Source organism: Cydia fagiglandana, chromosome 9, assembly GCF_963556715.1.
Source record: "Cydia fagiglandana chromosome 9, ilCydFagi1.1, whole genome shotgun sequence".
In the NCBI taxonomy this organism is placed as follows: Eukaryota; Metazoa; Arthropoda; class Insecta; order Lepidoptera; family Tortricidae; genus Cydia; species Cydia fagiglandana.
The window spans coordinates 19,662,920-19,676,823 of NC_085940.1; the positions used below are offsets into that span (position 1 = coordinate 19,662,920).

Sequence of the window (13,904 nt, forward strand, 5' to 3'; positions counted from 1 at the left end):
AGAACTAGGTACAGAAGGTTAACTCTCTAACAAAACGCGTCTATTACGACAGATATGACCGCTAGGTGGCGCAAGCGCGAGCGTCAGTTCCGTAGCGGTTCGCGGTAACTACTGTGTCTAGACACCAAAATTGGTGTGGGCCGCATGTACTTGTAGCGACGCGACGAAATCGCGGATTGAGCTCGCCTGTCCGTAGGTTAGGATTGGGAGAATCACGGTCTTATAATTCGGATTTTGGTGAGTATCGCAGGTATCGCTGGCGCGACATGGTGGAGGCGGATTTGCGCGAACTTCGAGTCAACGATTGGCGAGAGGTCGCACAGGGGCGAGAAAAGTCGTGTCGGACGCCAAGTCTCATTTTGGGTCGCTGAGCCAAAGGAATAAGTAGTAAAATTGATACTTTATTGCAGAAACGTAAAGAATACAGTATATCAGAAATAAGTAGAGAAGTGGGTCCTCTATTCGACTAAATCTTCTTTGTTATCATTTTCCTTATTGTTCGTATTTTTGTCCCATTTACAACGGAGACTAAGAATTATATATAATACCTATGTATTAAGGATTGTAATATATGAGTACTGATATTTAATGATGGAAGAGGGTAGAATCTATTTTCAACGAAAGATTATACATAGTTATACACATGAGAATACCTACATATCATAGCAATCATTCAATAGAGGTAACAACAGGCGACCGCCTGTCAATAAAGCCTTAAAGAATAGAAAGCAATAAGACCTTATTGCTTATAAAAACATCATAGAGTGCGTTAGGGTAATTTCGAAGGCGAAGTAATTGTAAAATTGACAAATATCTACGAATCTAGAAGCACTTTCTACTGTAGTAACAGTACACAAGATGACGTGGTAAGCGTTGCAGTAGCAAGTGTTGCTAAAGTACAAAGTGCTTCTGTTTTTATAGATATTTTCCATTTTCTAAATTATCCCGCTTTCGAAATTACCCCAATACACTTTACTACTTACATATAAAATAGAAATGCCAAGAATTGTTCAATTGGATTTGGTATTATTCTGCAATCGGTAGCCGAAGTATTTCCAAAGGTTGAAGCGCATTTTAACAACTCCGAGTTTATTGTTAGTTATACTCGTACACAATTCCAAGCATTGCTTTTACTGAAATCAGATTTCGGACCAAATATTTCGGTATTGCCATTTATTAAGAGCTGAAAGTAATAATTTTCTGAAACGAACAAATTCAATAATTGAATAATTTTACGGTTTAGACTCACTTGTTTTTAGTCACTCGCGCGACATGTTTCGGACTGTTAGTGCTTGAGAAAGGAGACCTAAGCTCTCCGAAACATGTCGCGCGAGTGACTAAAAACAAGTGAGTCTAAACCGTAAAATTATTCAATGTTAGTATGTTTCACAACAGTTTAAATTTGAATTCAATAATTAGTTCCAGAATGTGCTGGACTAAGTAATTTAATTAAAATATATATTAGACTTTCGTTTCTCGAATTCTTATATTGCCTCTTCAAACCTAATGTTTCAGTCGCCCCATTTATAGGTATTTTATGAAACAAGGAATTAACTAGTAGTAACAATATAGTTGCATGACTTCTAGTATTGCCCGGATCATGCTATTAGCTCTGTAGCTTCCGACCCACTTCTGAAGTCGACTCAAGTGTCGAAAGTCTACCACTAGACTGCCTTCTTACTTCTTAGGGTGGTTGGACGATGGGATAACATTTTCAAAAGAATATAATTGGCAGAATAATAAGAAACAATATCTGCGCTGGTGGCCTAGCGATGAGAGCGTGCGACTTGCAATCTGGAGGTCGCGGGTTCAAAACACCGGCTCGTACCAATGAGTTTTTCGGAACTTATGTACGAAATATCATTTAATATTCACCAGTCGCTTTTCGGTGAAGGAAAACATCGTGAGCAAACCGGACTAATCCCAATAAGGCCTAGTTTACCCTCTGGCTTGGAAGGTCAGATGGCAGTCCCTTGCGTAAAAACTAGTGCCTACGTCAAATCATGGGATTAGTTGTCAAGCGAACCCCAGGCTCTCATGAGCCGTGGCGAAATGCCGGGATAACGCGAGGAAGAAGAAGAAGAATAAGAAACAATATCTTACCTCCTGTGGTTCTGAATCCACGAACCAATCTATCGTAGCTGCAGGCAGTGAATAGTCTGACGTGCAGTTTAAGAGCGCTAGCTCTCCTGTTTACACTACATAGTTTTGGTAGAACCATGACCCGTCATGCAAAATCCTGTTTTTAAGCGCGTACCTACCCAATTATCCATCTACTTCAACTATCATTGGCATACTGGGAAAACTTTCTAAAGAATACCATGTGCAGATTAACGCACTCCCTGCCAGGGGGCGTGGCCTAGGAACAAACTTGTATGACGGTGAACGCAGATGTGCGTCGGGGGCAGTGAATGTGTTAACAAGAAGCAATGTCTTACCTCCTGTGGTTCAGAATCCACGAACCAATCTATCGTAGCTGCAGGCAGCGAATAGTCTGACGTGCAGTTTATGAGCGCCTGCTCGCCTGTCTGCACCAGCGTCGGCAGGCCCGTGATGAGTGGGTCGTACTCTGGCAGTACTGGAAGAAGGGGAAACCAGATTAGTGTCAAACAGAAAACTGTGTTACGTCTTTCCTGTAGACATACACAAGAGTTAAGGGCTATAAAGGTTAATTTTCTTATTTAACCCTTATCCACGTAAGAAAGTCCTCCTTTTATTTAGAGAACTATGATAAAATCATTATTTACATGCCCACAAGCTGTTAACTATTGCCCACAGGAGAGAAAACTAGTGTGTTCGCGCGAACTGTACATTTGTACATATGTCTACAGGAAAGACGTAACACAGTTTTCTGTTTGACCGATTAACACTGATCTGTCAACGAAGCGGCATTCAGATTTTGGAATTTGTTGTGGTGTTGATGTTGTTATGATACCACCTCGCAGAACTCGCAGTGCATTTTACGAAGACCAATTGCGACCGATGCGTATTGATATCAAAATTATACAAAGATCTAAATATTGCTCACGGACGAGGTCCTAAAAAACCTGAGTTTAAGTAGGTACTGCCCAACAAACAATTAGCCGACACTTAGCACTTATTTTATCACCTAAAGACATATAACAGCTGTAGAATAGCTATATATTCTAAGCTTACAGGCTCTGGTGACATCAAGGTCTTTAAGAGGTTCATGTATAGCTTTAAGATCCACAGTAGCCGTTTTGGCCGCTATAATGGATCTTAAGCAGCTAGTGTTATAGCTCAAAGTGAATTCTACCACCTTAACATCTATATGAGTAATAAGCAGCTGCAATTTTCACTTAAGGTTCTAAACAGGCGATAAAAACTCTTTTATAGCTCCGTTACTCGCAATCGCTTCTTAACTCTCTTGTCTCACTTACAGTCGAAAAGAGAAGTTATGAGTCACTTTTATAGATCATGTAGTCGCAGACGGGCGTTATTCAATACCTTAGTACATCTTATAGTGTTATTAGAGTCTTACTTACAACCTAAGCCTATAGCGCCATGTTAATATGACCGATGAATCAATAAGCAAAACAAAAACTGTTAATTAGAACGTAAATACTTAATAAAAATCGATACTTTTACTCAATATAGACATAATGTTAGTATTGTTGTATTTAAAACCGGACTTCACGTATATTGTGTAATTTTGCGAAAATTAAATACGGTGGACCACAATTTAAAAAATATTATATTCAGATAAATATGCAAAGGATCAGAGGCCCTTTAAAATTTTGTTAGTAATACATATAGTTATTGACAGTGTAATTAATTTCGCCATCATAAATCCGCAGATAACACCGGCATCAGTGAACTAAAATAATTATTTGCTTTTATTTATCCGCCATTACATTTCACTTCAAGCTGTCACAGTGCAAGCTTACAAATAATAATACAAAATGGAAACATCTGCAACCAAAGCAGGCAGGGCCAAGGAAAAAATGTGCAATTACCTTCTTGAGTGTTACAAATATTGACTTTAAATGCTAATATACCATCTAAAGCTGAAAGTATCATCTATATAGCTCTACACTACTACTCAAACAGTTAGTAGTCGCTTATTTGGCACCCTTTTAAATCCTAAGTTGTTAATCAACGCTATTATAGCACTACTTTAGCGCTCTTCTACTACAACAGTTTGTGGTCACCTATATGCAACCCATATAGCTCCTAAAGAATTAATTAACACTATTGTAGCTCCACTATACCGCTCTTATGTCTCTTTTTTTATCCGCTAACCCTACTGTAGCACTGTTATAAATCTTATGGTGATAAAATTTGTGCCCAATCCGGGGTTAAAACGGGGTTATAGCCGGCTATAACTCCTATTTTTAGAGCACTAACTACACCTAAAGAGTAAATAGGCGCTTATATAAATCTCTTCTAACCCTTAAATTTAGCGCCTAATGTTAGTTGGGTGTTATATAGTTGTTTCCCATTGCAGTCGCATTTGGAACGTTCAAATCTGTTCAATTTAAATTTATCAAGGAGATTGACAGACATCTCCCGTCGCATGCAGCGTCCTTCATTTTTTGCGCAGTAAGGGTAACATTCCATTTCTAACCGCAGCTGCATTACTGTCAATTTTACTATGGAAATTGACAATGACAGCGACGCGTTCAGTACAGGTAGTGCAGCTGCGGTTAGAAATGGAATGTTACCATAACGCTCTCACAAACGTAAAGTAACCCTTATTTTTTCATATTGACATTTGAAACATGTCCAATATGAAAAGTTGAAGTCAATTGAAGAAGGTGTGCAATCGTAGTAGCAATAACCTATTTTAGTACCCACACAAACTAAAAGTTTAATAGTTAATGATAAAATGTAAGCCCTGAGAATAGCTATACGGTACTTTATTTTTAGAAATGGGGGGACACTGGAGGGAGAAAAGCTAGGTCCTGCTGGATAGCTTGTAAAAAATAAATGAGTAAAGTTGCACCTAACTGGCCTGAAAAATAAAGTAGAATATACACGCGTTGGTACAAGTTCTTTCAGAGGGGTTGTTAAAAGTTTTATAAAATGGTGACGACATCGTTTTATTGTCTTCAAGTGTACTTACTAACGTAATATTATAATTTTTTTAATCATACAAGTTATACGTGTGTGTATTTAAGTTTTGTTGCATGTAGAAAAATAAATTTATACAAGCAATATTGCATGCTACATAAATGAGACATTCTAGAATATTCTCTCGAAATGAAATGTTTGAATTCGGTAGAAAATGATTTTGCCAGAGCAAAACTAATTCCTTTTGTCTGGCAGCAATTTAACTAGTGGCTTTAAATACTGTTATTCAGTTTGTCACATGAACTGAGAACCAGACATTTCAAATAGCAAAGCATATTCACAAAATTGCACAGCAAAAAACGCGTCATTTTCAAATTAATTTTCAAGCTAGATAAAAAATGATCTCATTCTGAGTTAATGAATTGATACAGTTTTGATATTTGATATGACATTGACGATAGTGAATAAAAATCTCACGCGGACAAATCGTTGCATTTGGCGTGTACCAATCAGACAGGCGTTTTCTGATTTTAACAATAGTTTAATAATTGGATCAGATCCATATTAAATCCAAATCTAATTACCTACCTATTCCTTTTTTAAATCAGAATTGGTACGCCGGAGATTAGGCTACTATTTCTGCCTGATAAGCCTGATTCGTACTCACGATCAAGGTCGTAAGAAAAGTTGAAATTAAAACCATGGAGTCGATACTAATTCAACAAATTGACATGGTTTTGATACGTCCTTGTCGATCGTGACGACTTTCACTTCATTTCGAATACACCAATCAGAGTTATCGATCTTCAAAGTCTTGATGACAAGATCACAACCGTAACAAATTTAGTATTATTTAGCATGTATACAGGGTGATTTCCGGGTCGTGGAGCAAGAGAGCCAGACATCATACAGAATCCAAAGATGAGCCTAATGATGTTGTTAATTATTGTTTGTCACCAATAATGATGATTATTTTCCAGATGACAAGTAGGAAAAAACATTTTTGCATACTTACAATTTGGTGACCCTACTCAATGTGACGTCTTGTCGCTTTCCATACAGCGTATGTCAAAAGTCATACGGTGACCATAATTACTTAGTATAACATTAATTTTACTTGAAAAATAAGAATAATTAAAGTAATTATCTTTTAATCAAATACTACCATATGATAATGTGGATCATTTACAGAGTTAGAAAAAGTGGTTCTGGATCACGACCCATAGCTCAATAGTGGGACCGGATTTTTGCACGAAAAGTTTTGATAATTCTAAAGTTGAAAAAGTGATACTTATCTGATATAGGACATATTTTTAAGCATATATGCTATATATGATGAAAAGTTAGAACGAGCGTTAGATATAAATTAGGTATTTATATATTTTTAGTAATGAATTTTTAATATTGAATTAAAGTGCAATGTTTAAGTTCCATTGTTTATAATATGTATGACGCTTTATAATGTAAAATTATTAGAAATATTTTTAACGTGCTTCTTTGTCAAACTACAATTAGCTTATTATTTTGTCGATATTGAATTAAAGTTTAATAAATCCACAACAACATATCTAAATTTATAAGTTAATAGGCAAGCTAAAAAGCTAGAAGAATAAGATATATGCTTTAGAATTAATATGCGTTTTTTGTCCTATAAGATCTAATATTGAATTAGAGTCTGTAAAAATAAGTCTATTACTATAAAATAATATATGCAGCGTATATATGGAAAGTAAGAAATTTCTGTGTGTAGCTTGCATTGTAATAGTAAAATCTAGTTAAAAAGGCGCGAAATTCATAGATACGCCGCGCTGGTCCGTCCGTCGCCGGCGCGGCGCTCGAGAGCCTATCATAGCCTACCTATACCTCGCCCCTCGCCCCACCTCCCGCTCAGTAACACTGTCTGTCTTTTCTTATCATTCATTTGTTTGTTTACCGTGCACATATATAAATTATATGCGGACATTACGTGAAATTAAAATATCTTATTAAGTAAAAATACCTACAGCTGGTCAATCGGATCTTGTCAGTAGAAAGAGGCGGCAAATTTAAAAATGTAGGCGCGAAGGGATATCGTTCCATAGAAAATTTGAATTTCGCGCCTTTTTTTAGTGACAAGATTTGCTTGACCAGCTATATTTCATTATCTTGACTAATATTGTAATAAAAATGTACAAGATATTCACAACTATTTTTTACTATAAAATAAAATAAAATAATCTTTATTGCAACTTTGAGTTGTTACATAACATTGGTTCCTGGCTCTCAAAGTAGGTTTCCCTGTGTCTCAAGAGCCAGTTCCTTCCCAATTACAAGCGTAGGTAATGTTACAATGTTAGACATTTTATATGACATATTAACAATATTAAAATTAATTTTAAAGAAAGATGAAACTGTGATGTGTGTGTACGCGCGCGTGTGTGAGTATTCTGTGTCTGATTTTTAGAATATGTGTGTGTTTCTGTGTGTTTACGCGCGTGTGTGTCTGGTTATTTTAGAATGTATGTACTAGAACACGCATCGTAATAGCTCTTCTGCTTCAGTATAACTTAATGATTTTAACCAAATCTTAATTTTGTTTTTTAATTGAAAATTACTAATGTTGTTTATATTAAGGGTTTTGTGTGCTTTGTTATATAAGTATGGTGCCAAAAATGAAAAATGCCATTTAGACCATGCACTATTACAGCGAGGTACGGGGTAGTGAGCTATGCGTTTGTTGCCAAATGTGATTGTAGGGGCTATTAGTCTGTGGTATCTGCGTAATGTTTGATAAATGATAAAACTATACATAGTTTGTCAAAGGACTGTCTCATTTCAAACATAGACAGGGAGAATCATCATACTATCTTTGACTTACACTAGTACTAGCACCCAAAAGAAAAGGATGAATATAGTTTTTTGTTTTTATTTACTGACAAATTGGTTTGACCAACTATACCTATTTCTGGTTCCTATTGTCATGTCCTGTCCTATTCAACGTCAATATCATAATATGTATATTATAAACCAACTGCTCAATATTACACGGTATACATCCTGAATATACAATAAGGTAAGTGGCCTCACTTACCTTATTGTATATTCCGTGTGGGCCGTATATGCCTATACGGCCCACACGGAATACGTATGCCTCACCTTAAATTAAAATAGTTTTTTTTAATAAACAGGACATGAAGTATGAAAAACTCACTCAAATAGGTTTCTCATTTATTTAAGTTTCTTCATTATACCAAAATAGTTATAAAAATATTACGATACTCTTGGAAAATATACCTTTTATAAAAGTCCTATTATGGGCCTTATTGAACACTACCAGAGTATTACTTAATCCCGCAAAAAATAATCATTTTGACAGTAGGTAATAACAGATTTTATTGTTTTTAACTTAAGAGTTATACATATACAAATAACAATATTTGATACTTCATAACAGGAGGATTTATTTATAACAAGTGAAAATAATTATTTACTTAAAATTATTAAATTATTTAATTATTTTATTATTATTTTACGCGAAAATAGTAGGTAACTAAACATAAATCTTTATTAGTTACAGTAGTCTCATCCTTTAACATCTGGGGGCACGGCAGTGCCCCCGCCAAGACGAGAAAAGCGCAAGGGCACTATCTACCTTTTCTCGAAGCGCTTTGTCGTTTTTTGGAACCCTCATAACTTGGGGTTGGATTATACCAGATAAACAAAGTTCTCGGACTTATTAAGCATATCAATTGCATAGCTCTTATACTTTAGATTTTATTCATATCTAAAAACTTCGATTTCGTCACTGACTCACTCACTTGATGATCATCAATACCGGGTACTTCCTGAAGTCCTCTAAGAAGCTGAAATTTGGTATGTAAGATAGTTTTAGTACACAAACAACAAATAAATTCAAAAAAAATTTATCCCTAAGGGGATGAAGATGGGGTTTAATTTTGTATGGGAAATCAATAATCACTGAACCGATTTAGTTGAAATTTGGTATGTAGATAGGTATTGTTATGGGGAAGGATATAGAATAGATTTCAACCTCAAAGTTTACCCTTACGGGGTGAAGGCAGATTTCAACCCCAAAGTTTACCCTTACGGGGTGAAGGGTTTATATGGGGAATCAGTAAGAAGTACATTGTGTAACAGATGCCCCCAGATACTTATTTCAGGATTTTTAATATTAAATCACCCCCAACCCTTTAAATTAGGGGATGGAAGATTGTCATAAACAACTTACAAAAAGAAGTGAAATCCCATCAAAAACATTTTGATGTAAAATGTTGCCCAAACGAAACCATAAGGCTCGCACTGTCAAAAAGTTATCAGATCTCTTGCTAAGCTTCTAACTCTACAAGCCCTCTAACTTTACTAGCTCTACACCAAAAGTGAGTGGCTTGGCCGTTTTGTTTCTACAAGAACTATTGTATGTAAGTATAATACAAAAACCGCCCAAATGCGAGTCGCACTCGCGTTCCAAGGGTTCTGTACATTACACAATTTTTAACAATATATTTTTTTTAGAGAAAAGTGAGTAAAATGTCTTTAAAAAACCCCGTAGGGATCGGAAAACTAGGTACTTAAGTCCGACTCACGCTTGACTGCACATTTCTAATAGGTTTTCCTGTCATCTATAGGAAAAGAGCTAATATGTGTATTTTTTTCATAATTTTAGACCCAGTACATTCGGAGATAAGGGGGGGGGGGGGGGCGGAATGGTCATTTTTTGCGTATTTTCTTAAATAACTTCTAAACTATTTATTTTAAAATTATGAATAAATATATCTGACATTCTTACAATGAGCCCCTTCATTTGATATAGGTATATATATATTTTTTTTTGAATTTCTATTATTTACTTTACATGTATGTCCTTGGGCTATAGACTTACATGTGTATACCAAATTTCAACTTATTGGTGCAGTAGTTGCGGAGCAAATAGGCTGTGACAGACGGACAGCCAGACACACGAGTGATCCTATAAGGGTTCAGTATTTTTCCTTTTGAGGTACGGAACCCTAAAAATAATGAATTTAATAAATTTTTCACCGTATGCCCATGTGGCGGTAGCGAAACAGTCAAGCCACATATTTTGACTAAGGTGTAGAGTTAGTGAAGTTAGGGCTTGTAGAGTTTGAAGCTTGGCTCGACAAGAGATCTGACAACTTTTTGACAGTGCTAGTCTTATGGTTTCGTCTTAGCAACAAATTTTACATGAAAATGTGTTTGGTGGGATATTTTTTTACAGTATAAATATTTATTCGTAACAGTAAGTATTATCTTTTAACATAATTTTTACAGTACATCTGGTGCTACATTACGACACCGGTGCTATAATAAGCACGTTAAAACACTCCCTTTGACCGTGTTTTAAAATTCGTCACTTGTTGCAAAATATCGATTTTTCGCAATTCTATCGTAAAAGAAAAGAAAACTAACGAAGAGGTTTTACGCATACTGAAAGTTTTGCGTAACTTTTGAATAAAACCATTTATAACCATAATAATACATTTATTGCTTCTCAAAATGTTTCCCTTTACATTCTATGCACATATATTCACTCGCTCGGACCATTTTTGGAAGCATGAGGCCCAATCACTTGACTGCAATTTTTCGACGTGGTGATGAAACGTAGTAACTGCCTTATCCGGGGTCTTAAATGTCAAACCCCAAATTAAATCCTTAATTTTGGGAAATAGATAGAAGTCACAGGGTGCAATGTCTGGATTATAATCCGTATAAGAGACATTTTCCACGTTTTCGTAATTAAAAAATGTTTTTGCCTTTATTGCGGTATCGGTGGACGCATTATTATGACGCAGGAGGATGCGGCTTCTCGGTCGTCTCTCGCGGTGTTTTTCAATGACTGCGAGCACACAAATGGTAGTGTACTGCTCAGTATTTAACGTTCTTTTATTATTTAAAAGTACGGTACAAAAATGTCGCGTTTAAAAAAAACAGACGATCAAAATGTTTGGCAACGCTTTTGGCTTGTTGAACTTGTATGGGCCTCCTGTCACCTTCGAAAGACCCATTGACTGGACTAATGCCTTTTTTCCGGATCGTAGCAGTAAATCCAGGTTTAATCTCCTGTAACGATGTTATATACAGCATTTGAACTTCCTTGCATATACTTACGCAGCATTTCTCGGCACCAGTCAAAAAGTGCCTGTTTTTGGACTGAAGTTAATTCGTGAGGAATCCAAAGACAACAAGGCTTCCCGACTTTTAAATATTCTTGTAAAATCTTTTGTATTTGTCTGAACCTATCCCTAATTGTCCTCAAATTTCGTCATAGGTGATTCGTGGGTTTTCTTCAATGAGTCGTCTCACAGTAGCCACGTTTCCTTGAATGATCGCCGTGGACGGTCGACCATCACGAAAATCATTACCTAGAATAATACTGTCTCTACTAAATTCACCATACCAACGCCTCACGATGCTCAGATGTGGTGCTTCAATCCCAAAAGCATTTTGAATGCAAGCACTACACTCTTGCGGAGTAAGCGAACTTTTAAAATCATAACAAAATCATAGCTCTAAAAATATTTTCGCGTTAAAGCCACGTTCAACGCACTGACTTACTTTGACAAGCCATTAAAAACAAAAGACGATCGATTTGTCGCCAACATTTGTCACATTCCATAATCAAAAGCCTGTATTTTTTTTAAATATACAATTCATAATTTAAATGTTTACCAGTGGCCAATAGTGCAAAACATTCAGTGTGGCCTATGTAGTAGGAGAGAGGGGGAGTTTGTTAAGAACTATAGACAATAGAAGAGGAAGGATGCTTGGGCACCTGATACGACACGACGAATTTATCAAAAATATCATAGAAGGGAAAGTTGAAGCAAACAGGAAGAGGGGAAGACCAAGGAGAGCGTACATGGATCAAATAAAGGAAAAGATCAACGTCGTGTCGTATCGGGCTGTCAAAGAGAAGGCGGAGGACCGCCAAACATGGAAATTCCACCGACCTATGTATTAACAAAAAAAAGTCACTTGTAATTAGTTACTGCCTTTAAAAAGTATAAGTGCCTCAATGTTATTAGACTTTTTGATTCTTTAAAACGTCTTTAGGTCAATAAAGCAAGTGAAAAAATATTAGAGTTAGACCAAGAAAAGTCTGCAGCAATTTTGACAGCCCACACAGTGCAAGTGTTATTTATAAGTCATAATTTCATAGAAGTTTCTTCAAATCGACCTTATTAATAAGAGATTAAAAATATTGAAAATTATCTTAAAATATTTTAATCTAATATTTCATCTCATACGTTCAATAAGGCCCGGGACTAGACCTTTTCACCTGCACTGACAGTGGGCCTTCTTAGCAACAAGTACAAATTCAGAATAATTGGGAATAATAGGGAGCAACTGCTATTTTTGAATGCTAGCCGGGCCTCATATGCCTGCACCTCACCTACCTTATTTATTTGTTTTACAAGGGGAAAAGTTGTTGATTAACCGCTCGTGCTAATATTGATACCCAAACAAGCGAAACAATTTTTTTTATTGAATAGGAGGCAAACGAGCAGACGGATCACCTGGTGGTTAGCGATTACCGCCGCCCATGGACACCCGCAACACCAGAAGGGTTGCAAGCACGTTGCCGACCTTTAAGATGGGGGTCTTTGAAGGTTTGAAGGTCGTATCGGACAGTTCATTCCACAGTTTGGCTGTGCGAGGCAGGAAGCACATTCACAAATTCAAACATTCTAAAATTGAACCACGAGCGGAGCGAGTGGTTCGTAAAGTTGAACCTTGAGCGTAGTGAAGGTTTCAAGGGACGAAGGTTAAATAAAATTTTCACCACATCAGCTCGTAAAGGCCCTCTTGATTGTTCGAAACGGATAAGAAAAGTGGCATTTAATTTGATGCAAATTTTGAGTTGTTACCGTAGGTAAATTGGATCAGTTGGTTGGTAATATTGACTTTAAAATGATAAATATTGAATAACGTTAGTTTGAAATTGATTTTATGATAAAGTAAATATTATCGGAGATGATCGCTCTTATAAAATGTATGTCGCTAGTCATTTATAACCTAAAAGCGCCAAATTAAGCAAAATTATATTGAAATGACACCTGTGTATTGAATTTGAAGAATACTTTAACAAGGGTAGTTATCTGTATGACAATGCACCTAAAATAATTTTCAAATGTATCTATTATTTCTATACTTAACACGATAACGAATTAAACCGCGGGCAGAAAGTAAACGAAACCGCGGGCAATCCCTAGTACATATAGAAATAAATAAGGGAAGGTAAGTTTCCATTAGTGTACTGTGTAAAATAACTATTTACCATTGATAATAATTTTATAAACGGTTTGCGTATTTTTAAGGGCACCGCGCTAACCGCTAGCCCGCGACCGTCGATCGCTGCTGCCTCCTGCCACGGCGCACAGCGCGGCGCGCGCAAACGCCGCGCGTTTGAAATGTAACTTAATATAAGCTCGGAATGCATACTTACGTATCAGTATTTAGTGTCGCCGTGATTTTATATTTCTAATCTTTTGTGTGAGAAGTAAGATCTTTATTATGACCGTGTAATATTAACTCTACAAACTTTAATTCAATATTGGCTATACTGCTTAACGAGAAATCAATATCTAGACAAGCACATTGTCTACATTTCTAACTTTTTACATGTATACTAAGTTGATAGATAATATCGTAATTTTGCAATATCAGCTACTCTAATTCTGTATTTACATAATAATTCCTGTTTTTACGTTCACCAGAAAGCAGCTGTTCCAGATTTCTAAAAACCGAATATTGTGAATAAATTAAAGTGTTATTGAATATGTTAAAGTTTTTTGTAACTTTAATTTTATATTTACATAGTTATTTAGCAAAAATTGAAAATTTAAATATGG

General features: G+C 36.1%; 1 protein-coding gene across 1 annotated transcript in view; it reads right to left on the reverse strand.

Annotated features, from left to right (window-relative positions):
• Positions 1-1,176: 1,176 nt before the first annotated feature.
• LOC134667801 (uncharacterized) overlaps positions 1,177-13,904 on the reverse strand; it is a 183,713-nt gene continuing 170,985 nt past the window's right edge. The window contains exons 4-5 of the mRNA XM_063525208.1: positions 2,439-2,578; positions 1,177-1,200 (exon numbers count right to left, since the gene is read on the reverse strand). Of these exons, the coding sequence (XP_063381278.1) occupies positions 1,177-1,200; positions 2,439-2,578 (164 nt within the window). The remainder of the gene's footprint in view (positions 1,201-2,438; positions 2,579-13,904) is intronic.